The sequence below is a fragment of the Mustela putorius genome, unplaced genomic scaffold (genome assembly GCF_011764305.1).
Source record: "Mustela putorius furo isolate JIRA1106 unplaced genomic scaffold, ASM1176430v1.1 tig00003909_pilon_pilon_pilon, whole genome shotgun sequence".
In the NCBI taxonomy this organism is placed as follows: Eukaryota; Metazoa; Chordata; class Mammalia; order Carnivora; family Mustelidae; genus Mustela; species Mustela putorius.
In genome coordinates, this window is record NW_025422057.1 from 6,914,407 (window position 1) to 6,932,547 (window position 18,141).

General features: G+C 55.7%; 1 protein-coding gene across 6 annotated transcripts in view; it reads left to right on the top strand.

Annotated features, from left to right (window-relative positions):
• Positions 1-18,141, top strand: part of CTBP2 (C-terminal binding protein 2) — a 154,217-nt gene that overhangs the window by 121,246 nt on the left and 14,830 nt on the right. Inside the window, exon 1 of one of the 6 annotated variants that reach the window (XM_045069024.1) lies at positions 4,926-4,953. The exons of the other annotated variants lie outside the window; for them this stretch is intronic. Coding sequence (XP_044924959.1) covers positions 4,941-4,953 — 13 coding nt within the window. The 5' untranslated portion in view covers positions 4,926-4,940. Of the gene's footprint in view, positions 1-4,925; positions 4,954-18,141 lie in introns of those variants that run through there. 6 annotated transcript variants of the gene reach the window in all.

Genomic DNA, 18,141 nt, shown 5'->3' on the forward strand with positions numbered 1-18,141 from the left:
GTAATTTATTAGATGTGTTTCCTTGGGTTTTGTGGATGAGATTCCCGGTGGACGTTCTCTGAACACCACTCCACCTTGTGTTTTCGCCGCAGACCCGTTACTGGTGATTCATGCTCCACATCAGGTGTTTCTTCTTGCCACCCCTTTTTAGAAAACTGAATCCCATTCAAATGAATTTTTTTTCTGAATAACTCAAGTCCTCAGGTGGAGGGACTGGTGTTTAAAATAAGACGTACCGGTTTGAAAATGCCCCCATCAGCTGTGGGAACCTGATCCTGAAAACCTGAGGGGCTGGGTTGGCTCTCGTGTCCCTTCTGGAGCGGGGGACAGTGACCTCGCGGCTAGCGGAGGCTGAAACGGCTCCTGTGGCTTTTAAGTTTGATGATACAATATATTTGACTTTTTTCTTCCCCCTCTCCCTCTAATCAACGTGTGGCAGGAGAAATTCAGATGGGCTCGCGGAGAACGTATGCACCTTCTCCCTCGCAAACATTCCTTCTTTGCAACCAACTAATTTGCATGGCGATGACATTTGTTGCTGCAGTAATTTCATCTGATAATGGCCGGGCTTGCAAAGCGGATCTGAAAACATATTCCTTAATTATGTGTTGCTAAGCAACGGGAGGGTTTGGTCATAATCACAGAAAGATTATCTCCTCATTGAAGTCCTGGAAAGGTTTTGCTGAAGGAGGACCTGTAAAATTGCCTTATTTTCTTCTTTCTTCTGTTTATCTTGCGCTGTCTTCTAACAGAAACATTCCCCGTTATTTGGGCGAGGGGTCGGGGGATATTATTTAAGTTGTTTGGAGTAGGATCGTTAACACACTGTTTTGCAGACCAAAGGATATTGATTTTTTGTTTCATTTCTGTGGCAGCCAGCCAGTGGCAAGGAAGCCTGCAGTCGGAAGTCTGCCAGCAAATAAATTTCTCTGTCAGATGATCTGTCCCGGAGCGGTCGTTCTCCTCCTAGATCCTTCTGCTACATTCAGTGTGTCTTTACGACCCTCCCCTGAACATGGTGTGTCAGGGACCCGGGCAGGAAATGGGCTTCTCCTGGGCAGAACTGGCATTGTTGGGGGACAGCCTTCACAGTGTCCACGGCCAGATTCGGATCTCTTGGTTCCTACTGCCAAGCCCCAGTGGTCGCTTTGCCCCCGAGAGGACAGCATGCACACTTAAGGGAAGCACTCCAGCCCTAAAGTCTGGGAACCCAGCATTCCCATGGAGCAGCCCCAGCTAGCCTGTGCGGCCAGGCTGAGCAGGGGGTGGCCGTCCTCAGATCCGGCTTTGGCCGCTGTGGCCATTGACTGCACAGCCAGCACGAGTAAATGTTCATTTTGGTCTTCTCCTAACCCAAAAGGTTTCCCTCTGATCCGGAGAGACAGGGAATGCTCGGGAAGGCGACTCTCTTCACTGTCTTGGGGGAGGCAGTCTGTAGGTTCCCAGTGGGCTGTGTGTTTGGTTCTAAGTGCCTGGTTTGACTTAGACATGCTTTGCGTGTTCTAACACCTCCTTGCTTTCTTCAGTCTGTGAACTACCTGCTTCACCGTGGTTGGCTTTGGGGGTGGGGTAATGGACTCTTTGCTAGTCTGTGGAGCAGGCACTCCGGGGCGCCAGCCCCATGTGATGGGGTATTAGTGCACGTCAGACCTGGACGAGCCTTGGCATCTGGTGGGTCTGCTGTCACGTATACGCTGACCGGGTTGACAGTGGCCCAAGCTGCAGACCCCCAGCTCTGGCTGCCGCCCAGCATCATCCCCTCCCCCACATCACAAGGTGTCACGCAGCCCTCTCTGCGACCGTGCATCGGGGCGCATCCTGCCAGCAGCGGCGCTGCGGCCACAGTCGGGTTTCTGTCTCCCCCAGAGACTGCAGGGCACGCCGCCCACAGAGGGCTCTCCGAGAGCACCGCCAGCGCTCACAGACTCCCACGAGCAATGCGGTGTGGCCCTCACGGCCTGAGGGTTTGTCTCCTTCCAGGCATGTGACCGCGTGCAGTTGGATTTGTTAAGTGTTGTGACCCCCATCTAGTGCCAGGGCCGCTGCCCAAGGGCACATCCAAGGTCTGTTGGCGCCAGGGCCATGGGGAGACGGGTGGTCGCCACCGTGTTCCGGGTCGCCAGAGCTGGTCACGTGTGTGTTTGATGCAGTGCCGACACGCGGTGTGGGCCCCTGGCCTCCTGGCTGGGAAGGCCGCGGGAGCAAAGGCTAGTTTCAGAATCCGAATAGAGGGTTGGGTGCGTGCACACTTGGGGATCCCTTCCCTGTCCTTGGCTTTCTTGGAGGGACCCTCTGCACGCGACGGGCGGTGCTGGTAGGACGGAGGGGCAAGGCGCAGGGCTGGAGAGGGAGGACTCTCAAACCGCGAGGCAGGAGGGCGGCCACCACTAGACCCCAGAGGCTTCCAGAGCCAGCGGGTCACACCCATCCCCTACCTATATATAGGTAGAGCCAGCCTGGTAGGGCGTGGGATGGGGATCTGGGGACCGTGCCCCTGAGCTGGCACTGCGGGGAATCGGGGTGATGAGATCAGCCCCTTCTGCCAAAGAGCCTTACTTTGGCAAGATCTCACAGTCTGACTAAAGAGACGTGTAGGGCAAATAGGGCAATACCTAGGCCCCCCGACATGGAGCACAGACTTGAGTAAGGCCGCCTGGGAGCTTGGTTCTGGCTAATTGATTCTTCAGGTGTGTGTGGGCCCCAGGTCAGCTGTGTGACGCCCATAGCGTGTAACACCGAGTCTGGTCTTGGGATGCTGTGCCACCTGGGGTATCGTCATCGGATGTGAGGCGCTGCCTTCTGAAACAAGGGACACGCACAGGCCCTCCGGGAGCCTGGGGTGGTCTGCGGACTTGGTGTGTGCCGGAGGGAAAGGCAGGGCTGAGCACAAACCCCAGAGCAGCCATCAGACGGCAGGCATCGTGGGCAGTCCCAGGGCGAGGACGCGGCCCCCGCAGCATGAGGGTGCCAAGACCTGTGCACAAGAGTCACCACCGGAATGTCCCGGCTCTGCTCGGTAACTTCCCGGGGCATCTCTGGGGGTTTTTTTTCTGGCAGAGGGATTTGCACCTTTGTGGCCGAGGAACTCCAGCCTGAGGGAGCAGGAAGGGGGCTCGTCTGAGGCTGCTTAGCCGAACTCCTCCCTCTTCCCTACAGTGCCCTTCCTCACACATCAAGCCTCGCGGGGAGCCGTGCGCTTCAGAGCTGCTGACAGCCCTTCCTTTCCCAGCAAGGAAAACACGGGAAACGTATCCCGTGCCCATAAGATGAATGGGCCAGCTCTCGTCTTGCTTTCACACTCGATCCATCTCTCAGGGCAGCCCCGGTGCACAATCAAGTGGGACTCCTCGGTTCCTGTTTCTCCCTTGCACGGTGGCCCCCTCAGCAGTCATCTGCTCCTGGTCTCAGCATTCAAGATCCCCTGCCAGGGCCCCCATGAGCCCCACCCTCTGTTGGAGGTCACTGGACTCACCTGTCACCCCTGCCCTTCACTGACCCTGTTTTCCCGGAGTGGGAATGGTCATCTCCTACCTGTCCTTGTCTGGGAGAATTTGGACCCTGGTCATTTTCTCCTCACCGGACTAACCTCGGAGCCGGAACTTGATATCGCCCCTTGTTCTTGTAGCTGTTTTCACTGGACAGAGTCTGTGTTTCTCGGTTCTGCTGGGTTCCTAGAGAAACCATGCATGCCAGGGAACAGGACTTCAGCCCCGGAACAGAAGGTAGTTGAACACGGGGTGTGTGTCTTGGTGAACATATTGGGTTCTCTTTCTACTCCCCTTGTCTGTCAAAGGAAGGTGGGAACTGAACCTGCCTTGTGGGCATGGGGGGGGGGGGACACAGCCTGCGTAGGAAGTAACTTGAATGTTGAGATCATTAGACCTGCGTGGCCTTGGCTGGAGCCTGGGCCTGCTTCAGGAATGGTGCTTTGCTCGTCGTCTTAGTTTCTTGGTCACTTAGGAGGCTGGACGCAGGGCTCTGGGCCGAGGGGTGCTGCAGAGCTCCGAGGCCAGGCCTGTCCCCCAGCTCCGGGTTTCTCAGGAGCCTCCTCTGACCTTCCAACTGTGACCTGGTGCTTCTGTCTGTGGAGGACCACATCCAAGTGGACTGTGGTTGGGCAGCCTGGAGAAGAACCTGCCGCTGGCTGCTCTAGAATGCGAGGGCCATGCCACCAGGCCTGGGTCCTGTGCAAGATTAGTGGGCCTTTCACAAAACCGGGTGTTTGGGAATTTTTGTCACCTTCTGTGCAGTGTGCCCTCCAGCCCGCACAGTGATGGCTCAGACCCCCTCCACGGGGGGGAAGGGGGGTTGTCAGTGATCGTTCAAGGAGTGTGGCCTGGGAATTTGGTTTTGACTAACTCCACTCCTCTGCCTCGCGGGGCAGGAAGCCCGTACCCCTATGGGTAAAGTGGGCTCCCTCGGTCTTCTTGGAGGGCTTACGGGGTCACCACGGGGTTTCTCCCTGGAGTACAGGACACAGAAGGTGGTTACTGCGGCCAGTCCTGGCTATGCTTTTCTCGGAGTTAGTCTGAAGGAGCTGGCTCGTGTTCTCACAGGGAGGGGGTGCAGCCTCGTCGACCCTGGGACTGGCCACGTCTGCCTGAGCTCCTGTCGCCAGATCTTGTTTCGTGTGGCCTGAGCAGGGGCCATCCAGGAAGTTGCCCGGGACAGGTCGTGCCCTCTCTCTCTAGATGGGCGTTCTGTCTTCCTGTTGGAGAAAGATGGGGCCTCGCCCACACTCACGGGGTCCCGCCTTCGGGGAGGGACCTGGCAGGCTTGGCTTTGGCTTCCAGAGAATAGTTTGTGTTTTTCTATCTCTTCCCCCAGGGATGCCTGCCTCCCCAAAATCTTTAAAAGAGGTGGCAGTCCCAACCACCCCACAGCGTGGGCCAAATTTTTCTGGAGGATTTCCAGAGTTGGGGCACAGGGGACTGAGCTGAATGCACAGTGTGGGTGAGTATTGGTAGGATCATCTGCCCAAGAAAAGGGGACGCTGACTGAGCCTTTACCGTGGTACTTTCTCACCTGACCTTTATTCTTTAACTGTGTTATATTTAACACGTGACAGTGTTTAAGGTGTACACCATGCTGTTTTGATTGATTTGTGTACGGCAACACGATTGCGGACGAGGCAGCATCCATTGTGTTACGTAACTATCATCTGACATCGTCTGTGTTCATTACCCTGCACATCGGGTCTCTAGATGACACGTGTCCCCCGTTGGCATCCTGAAGCACTGTCCCTCTTGGGCATGGCTCCGCCACCATTCCTTGGTATCAGCCAGTTCACTCTAGTTTTTACAGATTCACCCTTTTTAGATTCTATGTACAGGTGACGTTGTACGTACATGTCTTTCTCTGTCCGATCTCTCCGGCATAGTGTGATGTGTTCACGGCCCCACCCGTGTTTTTGCAAATGGGAGACTGTCTTACTTCCTCATGGCTGAGTAATACTTGTACGTCTACATCTTCCCTTCTTTAGCCATTCATCTGTTGATGGGTGTTGGGGTTGTTCCCAGATCTTGGCTGTTGGGAGGAATGCTTTGATAACCACAAGGGTGTGTAGATCTGTTGAGATCCTGTGTTCATTTCCTTTGCATATATACCCAGAAGTGGAATGGCTGGTTGTATGATAGATCTTCTTTTAGTTTTTTTGAAGAACATCCATACTGTTTTCCACGGTGGTTGGACCAACTGACATTCCCATTAACAGTGACTGTGATTTCCTTTTTTTTTTTTTTTAAGATTTTATTTATTTATTTGACAGAGAGAGATCACAAGTAGGCAGAGAGCAGGCAGAGAGAGAGGAAGAAGCAGGCTCCCTGCTGGGCAGAGACCCCGATGCGGGGCTCGATCCCAGGATCCCAAGATCATGACCTGGGAGAAGGCAGAGGCTCAACCCACGGAGCCACCCAGGTGCCCCAGCACCTATTGTCTCTTGTCTTCTTGATGATGCCATTCTAACAGGTGTGAGTTGGTATCTCATGGAGGTGTTGATTGCATTTCCCTGATGAGTAGTGGTACTGAACGTCTTTCCGTGTATCCCTTACCATTCCGATCCCCTACGTGTCCTTTGCCCTACACTGTAGTTCTCTAACTTCCATTTGGCTTCATCAATCTCAGGGCTCACTCGACCTGGGTCTCACATGGCGCATGCAGCCAGGAGCAGACAAGAAGTCCTCACTAGCTTTTGTATAAGATACGTGCTTTGCAAGTACTGTCTTCCATTTTGGGGCTGTCTTTTCATGTTCTTGGTACTGTCTTTGAAAGACAGGTTTTGACTTAATTTCGTTGAAGCTCAGTTTATGTACCTGTTTACTTCTCTTGCCTTGTACTTTGGTATCATAATCCAAGGTCATAAAAACACATGCCTATGTTTACTTTCTTAAGAGTTTGACCATGTTCACTCTAACATTACGTGTTTGAACCATTTTGAGTCCAGTTCGCACATGGGTGTGAGGTAGGGGTCCAGCACATTCTTCTGCATCTGGCGGTCCCGTCGTTTCAGGACCCATTTGCTCTTGCTTTCAGGGGAGCCGAGCTAGGGGAGGGAGCCCAGGCCGGGCAGTGCTGGAACCTCATACTGTATGTACTGCATCTGGCAATGAATCATCCAAAGAAAATAGACATTTTTAAAAGAAAACCAACATATATTAAAAGGGAAGACTTTCAGACATTTGGAGCTAATTTCTTGTCCCCAAGATATGAAGCAAGAATTTTTTTTTTTTTTTTAAAGATTTATTTGACAGAGATCTCAAGTAGACAGAGAGGTAGGCAGAGAGAGAGGGGGAAGTAGGGTCCCAACTGAGCAGAGAGTCCAATATGGGGCTCGATCTCAGGACCCTGGGATCATGACCTGAGTGGAAGGCAGAGGCTTTAATAAACCACTTGAGCCACCCAGGCCAGGCGCCCCTGAAGCAGGAATTCTAAAGCTGTTTCATAGGAGCCTAGCTGGTACATAGGTGTTTTTGGTTTTTTTGTTTGTTTGTTTCTTAAGATTTATGAAATAGAAATAATGCATGTCGTCTGTAATTGATCAGCCAGTGTTAGCCTAAATGTAATCAAACTGTTGCTGTTGGGTGTTTTCCCCATTTTGGTGCTGGCTTGCACAAAGAACTTTTTAGTTGCTTTTCGTGTAAAGGAAAAAAACAAGTCTGTTCACTTTTTCTTGCTCCCTCCATTGCTCAAGGAACAGGAAGGTACACTGCAGTTAAATTTAGCCAAATAGCGGTACGCAGTGTATGAATAAAACAACTTTTTTGGCAAATTGTTAGGAGAGCATAAAATCAAACCTGTAAACGCCCATCCCCACTGAGAAGGTGGGCGGCTCTGGGGACATGTTCTCCTGAGAGCAGTTGAGAATTGATCCCAGGAAGGGTTTGCCAAGTGTGAGTGGAACAACTTGTTGTTTAAGCAAGGTTGCTGTGGGAGGATGCATCCTGGGAGGCTGAGTTTGTGGGAAGAAATGAAGGTTCCTGACGGGAACTCTGACTGCTGGGTCCCAGGTGCGGGTACCTAGACAGCTGGGGGGGCGGTGGGGGGGGGGCTGTCTTCCCAGCACTGACAATATGAAAACGTCGCTTCCACAGGACTGCGGGTCTGGGGTAGGGGGTGAATGGGGCGGTGCTTTACCAGCATCGAGAGAATCCAAGTCTGAATCAGTCCCGTAAGTAATAGTGTGATGGTCATGGTTCTGGAGCATGTGAATTCCCGAGAAGGCTCTGAGTAATTCCCTATGAAGATGGCAGTCTTGGGGCACCTGGGTGGCTCAGTGGGTTAAAGCCTCTGCCTTCAGCTCAGGTCATGGTCTCAGGGTCCTGGGATTGAGCCCCGCATCAGGCTCTCTGCTCTGCCTGCCTCTCTGCCTGCCTCTCTGCCTACTTATGATCTCTGTCTGTCAAATAAATAAATAAAATCTTTAAAAAAAAAAAAGATGGTAGTCTTGAGGCTTAGAGAGGTTAATACTCTTCCCCAGGTCACACAGCAGGGCCAGGACTTGAAACCAGCCTGTCTGATTTCAGACACGTGACTGGCCACTGTGCCATGAGGAGCCACCGAGCACAGGGCTTCGGGGTCACGTGGGATTCAGCAGTGGTATTGAGCGGGGCATGGAGACCTGCCCAGGCCAGAAGCTGAGGTCTGTGTCCGCAAGAACAGTAGAGGGGGTGATTCCAGAGGAGTCCCATGGTGCTCCGAGGCTCATTTCCGCAAGTGTGACATCGGGGTGACGGGCTCCACTCGTCCCCAGAGACCCGAGTGAGGAGCATGTCACACCATGCACTAGCCCAGGCTTTGCTCCTGGCCAGACCCACTGCTCTGTGGCAGAGCCAAATCTCCTTCCTCCTACAGTGCTGCCTTTCAGGAGAGCCAAGGGAAGGAATTCTTCTGTCTTCAATGGAGTGTAAATGTTCTTTTGTCCTAAGAGGATTAAGCCTGGCTCTGGGAAATGGCTCTAAAACAGGACAGAGTTGAGTAGAGGGACAGGCAAGCATGTAAGGGAATTGGAAGCTGGGTGGGCGACCAGAAGGCAGAGCTTTCCCCGCGGTCTTATGCACAAGGAGGGGCCTGTCTCTCCGGGCTTCCCACCAACCCTAGTGAAGAGGGAAAGAAGATCATTCACAGTCCGCCCCTTGCAAAATGTCCTTCCCACCTGTCCAGAGAACCCACACTGGCTCCAGACGCGCCGCTGGCATTCTTATGTTCCCGCCACATCATGTCCCAGCCTGTCTCTCTCCGTTCAAGGGCTCTGGACTCGTGACCGCATCCTGTGCATTGTCTTCTAATTTTTATAAAACGTTATAGTTAAAATTTTCAGTGGGCCTCACCCGGTCACGACTGCTAAGCTCCCATGTGCAGGTTTGGGGCCGGGGGAGGGGGGCGCGGTGCAGGGGCTGCTGCTGTTCTGCAGCTGACCTCTGATTCCCTCTCCAGGCTGCCTGCCTCTTCCCGGCCGGCCGCAGCGGGCATGGCCAAGGCCAAGGGGATGTGGCCATTTTCCTCAGTTGAAGGGGGCTGTGCCTGGAGAGGTGGCCACTGTTGCCAGCCACACACAAAGCGTGGGCCTGGCCGCGCTCCCTCGTACGGTCAGCTCAAAGCTGACCTCTCATGAGCTGACCTCTCAACCTAACCAACTTCCCCACTGGGGGTTTCTCTATTAGGTGCTTTTTATTTGATGGAATAAATATGACTTTGTGATGGGTTCTCGTGTTTCCCCGTGAACTGGGCTTTGAGCCTGGAGCACTTTAGAAGTCATTAGGCTTTAAGAAAAAAAAGTTATTGAGTTATTGAGTGGGGAGGGGAGACCCCACCAGCTGTTGTGCTTGGGAAAATCAGCTCCCGGGCCACTCCAGGGCCTGAGGGCGGCCTGCCCGATGCCCATAGCAAGGCTCAAGGCTGTTAAAGGGTCTTTAGAATCACTTCCCCTTTTGGTTTTAGGGCCGCAGGAAACCAAAGTCGGCTGAAAGCCTTGGGCTTCTTCCCTCCCCCATCCTGGCCTTGGTGGCTGTCATAGCTAAGAAACGGGGCACTGCTGTGTTTTCATGGGCTCAGGGCCTGCGCAGTATGGTCAGAAGAGGAACCCCTGGGTCCGCCAGGCTCTTCCAGGGGCCTTTCAGGAGGAAAGCACAGTGTCTGCTCCTCAGGGGCACCGAAGGAGTCGGGCAGGAGCCGGCAACCGCCGTGGTGAGCAGGAAACCCCAGGGCGGCCGGCTCGTGGGGGCAGCCCGAGCTCCAAGCCAGCTGTGGCCGCAGCAGGACCAGGGGGTGAGGCGAGCCCGTGGGGGCTGTGCCGTTCATGGCTTTTCTGCGTTCATGGGTCACCTGAGCACCTTCCTTGCTGCTTCCTGTTCTTTGGAAAGAAAGGCCCCTCCAGGCACCAAAAGGCAATGTGGGGTGTCCTCAGCCTGGTCGGGGGCCCAGCCCTCCGGGGGCTTCCCTCCCCTGTTGTATCCCCATCCCTGACTTGCCATGTTCCAGACCATTCTGCCCCCCTCCTCATCCATCCCCTGTGCATCCCCTAAACTGCCATAGCCCCCTGCTGGGTGCAAGGCCCTGTAAGTGCTCCCGGGAGGAGCGGCTGGGGCAGGAGAGTTCTGCAGCGCCCTGTCAGCCCACGTGAGCTGCTGACACACACCGACGGCACACAGACCAGCAAGTGGGCGTGCAAAGCTTGCCTCTGCCAGACTCTTCTGGCAACCGTCCCTTCTTTTCTCATCTTTATTTCATTTTATTTTTCTCAAACATCCCCTTCTGTTGTTGCCATGGGCACATTTTTAGAACTTGAGAAGTGCTCGCATGAAACACACACCACGGGCAGGTAGGGCCTTTTCCGGGAGTCCTGGAGGGACAGCTCTTCCCTTCTCGCCCCTCCCCAGGGCTGGCGCAGGATGCCCAGGAAGGCCCCGGGGCTAGGCCCGCATCACACAGCCCCACGTTCTGGTGGCCGGGAGCTCGGTCAGACAGGAGCATGGTTTCCGATGTCTGACCACTCAGGAAAAGGCTGTGTAGCGGAGAACTGCCTCCGTGTGCCTGGCTTCTTGGAGCCTTTGAGGTGACGGCTGGTGTTTGCACTACACGAACCCCAGCAGCTCCCTCCCTCTCTGGGACGTGGCTCTCCTGGAGGCAAAGCCCACGTCCTAGGGAAGCAGTGACCTTGTGAGTGCCGCGTGGGTTGTTTGCCGTTTTGCATCGGTCGCACCACTTGTGAGAGCGGTTTCACACTTGGCCGACTTGTCCGGGCCCGTCAGGGAGCGGAGTGAGACCAGAGCCCCAGCGCAGGGGTGGGAGAAGGCGAGCGAGGAGGGTTCTCAGGGGCCTCTCTGCGGCGCCGCTCCAGGCTCAGGGAGGTTGCCCAGCGCTCCTGCCAAAGGATGTGGGACACCCCCCCCCCCAGGCTAATTGAAAGCCCCAGGAAACAGACATATGGTAAATGGTAAACACCCTCCACACTCAGTAGTTTCTAGGAAAAATAGTTGGTGTGGGGAGCTCTGGGCGGCGAATACTCGCTTTTCCCTCCTCCATCCTCGGTCGATGAGTCCTGATGACTTGGTCGTCTCCCCAGTTACAGTTGAGAAGGGGCAGAACTGTGTTGTCTCCCCCCACACACACAACCTGCCCCCCGATCTGTCCAAGGCGGGTGGTGACTGGCTGTGAGAGACCCAGCACTCTGAACAGCCGTGTCAGCCACTGGCTCCTGCGCTGGTCGAAGCTCGCTCCCAGGGCCTTGGGGGAGGCACTTCCTCCGTCCGAGCCTGCACCTCTGGGACCTGTGTGGGAGGTCCCCAGTAGGTTGCTTCCTGTCCTGATGGTCTTGGAAATCATGTGTTGGGGGAGTGGCGATGTTAATGCTTTCAGGGGCAGAGGTCAAAAGCCAAGGCTGCCATTTCCGGGACTAGGATGTATGTTGGCCCATGATTGTATGCTTGGTCTTAGGGCACTGAGAGTGGCCTGAGGGATAGGGACCAGGAGCTTGCAGCGTGCTCACCATTCTCTGGTGTTCTGACAGGTGAATGCATCCTTTTAGTCTCCATGGTTCTGAGGCTCTAGGGCCAACCAGCAGAAAGACGGACTTGGGTGGGCTGCAGAAGAGGCCCCAGCTTGGAAGGTAGCAAAGAGAGGGAGGTGTGGTTCTTCTTCTGGTGCCACAAGATCATGTTGGAAGACACTTACTGAGATTCATCTCTTGAGCCACAAAATCCAGACCCGCCCCAAAAGGAAGGGTCCGTCCCTGCTGTGACAAACCCCAGATCAGGATTCTTGATTTGGTGGCTGTGTGTAATTGACAAATGGCCAGTGTTGCTGTGGAGAGAGGAACTTGAAGGCCTGCCCATCTCCTGAGCTGGGATTACCTGTCTCATCAGACTAGATGACGCCTGGGCCAGGGGTCTGTGGCTCTGTCCAGTGCCCAAGGCATGCTGGGAAGTTTGGGAGGTGAATTTTGACCTTGTCCTTGAACATGGGTGTCCTCGGCTGTTCCCAAGCCCAGTGTCCGCCCAGGCCACGTCCCTCCTCCCCTCCTCCCTCCTCGCGTGCTCCAGGACCACCTTTTGGGGAGATCCAGAACAGGAATCACATTTCACCACAGTCAGAAGCAGAGCCTGGGGGCACCGGGTGGCTCAGTGGGTTAAAGCCTCTGCCTTCTGCTCAGGTCATGATATCAGGGTCCTGGGATCGAGCCCCGCATCGGGTTCTCTGCTCAGCAGGGAGCCTGCTTCCCCCTCTCTCTCTGCCTGCTTCTCTGCCTACTTGTGATCTCTGTCTGTCAAATACATAAATAAAATCTTTAAAAAAAAAAGAAAGAAAGAAAGAAAGAAAAACGGGAAGCAAAGCCTGGCTTCGTAGGCTGCTTTGCTGTGAAAATGTGTCCCACAGCAGCCAGCTTGGTTTTCCATCTTGTCCCTGTGGCCCTGAGCCAGTCGAACCTCAGTCCTCTGAGCCTGTCCCTTCCCCGTGACCTTGGGGGAAGTACTTCCTCCTCTGTGTGTTTCAGCCGGTCAGGCAGGAGGTGCTCAGGGCTGGTGCTCAGCCCACCCCAGTGAAAAGCACCTGTTTCAGGAGCTTCTTCGGGGCAGAGGGATTCACCAGAAACACGAGGCCCCCTGGAGACTGGTGAGGATCATGGGCATAAACACTCCAAGCCAGGAGCCACTCTGGGAAGGGTGCGTACAGGTGGCTGGTCAACCCCCACCGGGCCACGTGTGACTATCCAAGGGGCTGATTGCAAGCAAGTCATCAATGGTTCTTGGTTTTGTTTTGAGGCTCTGCTGGAGAAAGCAGTTTCTGACCCTTTTCTCCGTTTAGGGTCTGCAGTGTGGTGTGGACACTGTATAGTTCATCAGACTGGTGACTCAGTTTCCCTGGGTGCTCTGAGGAACCAGTTAAAGCAGCAACAAATGCTTGTCTTTCTGGAGGTACAGAAGTTCTCCTTTTCTCTGAACAGGGTGTTGTAGACACCCACTTCTAATCCTGAATTGGGCACGCACATGTGCACTGGTTTGGCCGCGATCGCCCAGTAAGCCTCGGTGGGGAGAAGGCAGTGGCCAAGGCTCCTGGGAGCCTCCCGCTTGGCCGGCTTTCTGTCCAGCTGTTACCTGAGCTGCAGAGGGGGTGGCCTGAAACCATCTCACTGCGAGGGCCACGACTCATTAAGATCCACCTTTTATTTAAGAAGCTGATCTCCTTATCCCGTGGCCATCTCTCAAGCTTACTTCAGAGAACACTAAAATCAGAGCCAAGGAGTGACTTGAAACCCGGTTGGTCTGTGGGACACAGCCAGCCCTGTGAGCGGTTGCCTTGGAGTTGCCTTGGGGTGGGGTGCTATCACCCCCAGCATCCCGGCCGACCTGTGCCCGTCGGCCCGGTGATGGGTACGATGTGGCGGTTATGAGTGTGTTCGTGGCCCCGTGGAAGATCAGTGTCTCGGGATCTGACTGCCCCCGAGGTGCTGTGCTCCCAGAGCACGGTGTCTGCTCAGAGTCACCCTCCTACCTAGTCAAGCTTCTCATCCCCAGGGGCACTTGGGGCAGCACCTAGAGGGGCTGAGGGTCTTCACGGGATGGCACGGCCATTGCCATGTTCTTTTCCTTTTTATTGCCCAGTGGCTGTTGTGTTCCTGACTCCTGCAGTTTTTCCAGCACTGGCCTGGGGCTAGCCCTTGCTCAGGGTTGAGTTAAGTAATTTTCTGCCATGCAAGGTCCTTGATGGCCTGGTGCAGGGAAACTGTGGAGCTCGGGGCCGCTGGGCTGGTGCTCTGCCCGCAGGCCTCTGCTCGCCCACCAGGCACCTCCTGCGGCCTGGCGCCATCTGGGTTCCCAGCGTCCGTGGAGCAAAAGGTTGAACAACTTCCTTCCAGACCGGGGAGCGACCTGATGATGCAAGGCTCCTAGGGCCCTGGCCGTAAGGCTTAGTTAGCATCAGGTGGAGGTTCTGGGGTGTGCCGAGGGAGGAGTCCAAGAGCTGGGGGCTCCTCCAGATAGTGAGGAGACAGGGGTGCTGTTTCAAAGGCCATGGGAGGGTCTCCACTCCCAGTGGCGGCCTCAGGGCAGGGTGGGGGGAGCTCGGAGTCTCCCGTAGGGTGGAGCAGCCTGGCCCTCAGGGGCGCCTGTGATTATGAATCCTGTGACTGACATGCCCACAGCTCAGCCCTGCTTGGGGCGCCAACCCTGCACACGTCTCCTCGGCCTTACACAGACATGATCCATCCTGGTGACACTTGGGGACCAGCTTCCCCGAGGCTTCTGCAGCATCGGCGTGGGTCGTGTCCATGCTGCTGTCTTTATCAGGTCGCAGGTGCAAGTGCGTGCACGCGCGTGCACACACACACCCGATGGGACAGTCTGCAGTGCCCCCCGCGCACCCTTGCTGGCTCCAGTGTGAGTGTGGATGGCCCGATGCCCTTGCCTTGGACTTTACATGTCCATTCTGCTATGGGACGTTGTTTAGAGCAAAGTTCGAGGCCAGTCTGTTTCCGGGCCGGGGAAGTATCCCAGCTCGGGAGGGCAAGGTCATGTTGGGAGAGGGCTGCCTTCCACATGGAAGGCGGGTGACCCAGCCAGTCATGAAGGTTGACGGAAGCGACAAACCACGGTCCCCACTGTAGAGCCCAGCAGAGCAGAGGGCAGTCCTGAAGTGATGGAGGAGGTCACGGGACCCCTGGTCACAGGCCTGGCGGGGGTGGCATAGGAGGTCCCACTGCACACTGAGGCACTGAGGCCTGAGCCTGGGCCGCGGGCCTGTCCCACTGCACACTGAGGCCTGAGCCTGGGCCGCGGGCCTGTCCCACTGCACACTGAGGCCTGAGCCTGGGCCGCGGGCCTGTCCCACTGCACACTGAGGCACTGAGGTCTGAGCCTGGGCCGCGGGCCTGCCCTCCCTCCTTCTGGGGCCTCCGTCCATCTCCCGGCTCCCTTCTGACCTTCACCTTCCTTTTCCGGTTTCGAGAGGGGATCGGGCTCACTCAAGAGTGGCAGACACACGTCCCCCCAACCTTGCACGGGCACTCACTGGGGCATCATGACCAACAGGGACTCGGAGGCTAAAAGGGCTGAGATCCGTTAGTGAGGTCTGCCGTGGGTGCAGAAAAGGCACGCGTGTGTTTGCGTCCCTGCGGCGGGTGTGCTGTCCTTCCTTCTCTTAGGGGCTGACGCACCTCCGCGGTGCCTAAGGGCGGCTCCCTTCCAGCCTGAGCTGCATTTTTGAGGTGTGCTCCTCTAATCTCTGTGCTAGAAAAGTTGGCCCTCCCACAGTTGGCCCTGATTAAAACCCACTTTGTGTTCCCGGTTGTGAAGCCACCCAGGGAAAAGCTGTTTACTCCACTAGCCGATTCCCGGTGCCTTTGGAGCTGCTGAGGGGAGCGGGTGCCCAGAACCATGCCCGCCCCGCGTGCCAGAGCCCGTCGGAGAGGAGTGAGGCCAGACCCCACTCTGGGGAGTCCGCGTCGGAGAGGCGCTGCTGCCAAGCGGGGTGGGAGCTGCGAGCTGCTATTGGTCTCCGGAACCGACCCAACTTAGGTGTCGGCTGGGACACGTGCTGTGTGTGGGATGTGCACCTGCTCTCGGCCCTTGACCCTTAGACTGAGAGCGTCCGTTCCTCCACCATCACCTCCAGCCAGGCCAAGCCAGCCTCCCCCGTCAGAACCGTCCAGCTGTAAGACGAGACCGCCCGAGAAAAAATCGAGTTCTCCATTCGCGGTGGGGGACACATACGTGTGTGTGTCAAGTTCTCCACATGATCCCGTGGTCTGGGCAGGGTGGCCACCGAGAAACGCGTGTTTGCCTGAGGAGAACACAGACAGCGACGTGGACCCAGAGATGAGGTTTCTAAGAGGAGCTGTGTTTTTTAAGCCCGAAAACAGTGCCATGCTTACCAACACACATTCTGTTACAGTCGTGGCCTTGAAGACTCACCCTCGTCTTGCTCATGTTCCTTCTCATGAAAGGCAAGGGTGGCTGCCGTGGGCATGGGTGCCCAGGCCTCCGGACACAGGGACAGTTACTGTGCCTTTGCCGGCTTAACAGACCCACCTTCTGAACAAGCAGGATAGTTTTGGCTGAGACCCCGTGGCTGACTGTGTAGGACCATTTTTACTACGTGGATAAACCATATTTACAAGCAAGGAAGACCTCTCTCCTGGACATGAGGCTTCTGGAACCCCGTGCACTGGGGTAGAGGCTGGGACCCCCACCCAACACAGCCATGTCTGCAGGTCGAATGCCAAATGTTGGATGCAGGTGTATTTACGACCCGAGGTCAGCGTCAGCTCCCCAGTTTGACCGAAGTCATGAGCTTCAGCTCCAGACTGTGGAAATGCAGGTCTGCAAAATTGGCCCTTTATCAGGCCTTTGATCTGAGTCTGTGTCTGGCCTTCTGGAAATCGGGACTGCTGAGCCCAGCGAGGAGGGTTGGTTGGTGCAGGGGTGCGGGAAGTGACTTTGGTTGAGGGGCACCTGCATTTAAACTTTTTTTTTTTTTTTAAGATTTTATTTGTCAGAGAGAGAGAGAACACAGGCAGGCAGAGTGGCAGGCAGAGGCAGAGAGAGAAGCAGGCTCCCCACTGAGCAAGGAGCCCGATGCGGGACTTGATTCCAGGAGCCTGGGATCATGACCTGAGCCGAAGGCAGCGGCTTGACCCACTGAGCCACCCAGGCGTCCCGAGGAGCACCTGCATCTGAGGGGAGGCCGTTCATGGGTGCGGGGACACCAGGATCGGATCCCCATGAAGCGGTCATGGCTGGGGAGGCTCCAAATGCAGACCTGAGTGTCCTTTCCCACCCGTGAGGATGGGAGCCCCACGTGCTGCCCTCTGCTTTCCAAACCGCCTTGCGGGTTCTGGGAACTGAGGATCCATTCGATGGGCTCTGGGGTCTCTGGCTAAGCATGTCACACGGTGCATTTTATCTCCGATCTTTCTCAGGGCTCCGTGGATCTCGTGGTTCTTTCCAGGTGCTCATTCCAGTGTCCACTGCCCGAACAGCTGGTGCTGGCCCTGCGAGGCCTGGCCTGTGTTTTTTGGCCCCGGAGCAGCAGAGAAGGCCTTGGTGCAAATCCATGCTGCTTGTGGCAGGTCTTCCACCCCCCAACCCATCGTCAAAGCGTACTTGGCCAGTTCCTTGGCCAGGCGAGCAGGGGGTGACCCCGCACCGGTGGAGCGGTCACTTGTGACTGTCATTCTGGCCGACCCAGCACAGATGTTGGAGGGCTGCGGTCTGGGGATGGTCAGCAAGATCCGGTCAGTTGTCAGGCCTCTGCCTGCTGGCCAAACATGTTTACTGGGGCCACTTCGCTCTGGGCTAAAACGGCTTCGTTTCTGAAATCTTGAAACAGCAAAATCAAAAAAGCCTCCGGGTTGACAAGCAACAGAGATCAACTCAGATCTTCAAAACCGAGGCAGAGTTCTGTTGGGAGCGCATCCGTGGCATCTCACACAATGTCTGGAAAGGCAGAAAATGGGTCTCGGACCCCACAAGGTGATGTCGTTGTGGGGTATCGTTTTCCTCCTCACTCACTCTGCTTAGGGAAACCTGTCCCGTTCAGCCAGCTGCAGCCCACTCAGACTGTGTCGTCTGGCAAAGAAGCAGCTCCTGGGAAACCTGCTATTCAGATAAGGTGGCTTTGAGGTTGGTTGACCAAAGAGCTGCCAGGGTCCTCCCTGGGGACCTCCCTTTCCTCCTTCCGGATCCATGGGGCCCACGGACTTGTTTTGCCCTGGACCATCAGCCACTTGTTGCAGAACGCCAGCAACACGGCCTGGTGCCATCTGTGTTTTCCACTGAATGTGTCTGATTTCACCACGTCTCACGTGCAGCTGCAGCTGTAGGTAACACCGGGCCCAAGGACAGCCGTCAGAGCTGGCCTAGAGCTGGGGCACCGGTCCCTGATGGGGAGCACATCTCTGCTTGTGCAGAGGCGAGCCTGAAACCAGCAAGTAATTGACACCAGGGGAGCCAGCGTTGCCCTGCAGAGTTAATGCTGGACAAGTTGTTGAAAGGAATGTGCTGATAGGGGTTTTGTGTGTGTGTGTGTGTATGTGTGATGTGTCTAACGGCACTGGAATTATTCTGAAATAGAAGGCGAGATTGCAGAAAGGGAGTAGTCGCTTTGATTCGGGAGCCACCAGGACCCCCGGCTCCTCATCAGATATTTCCT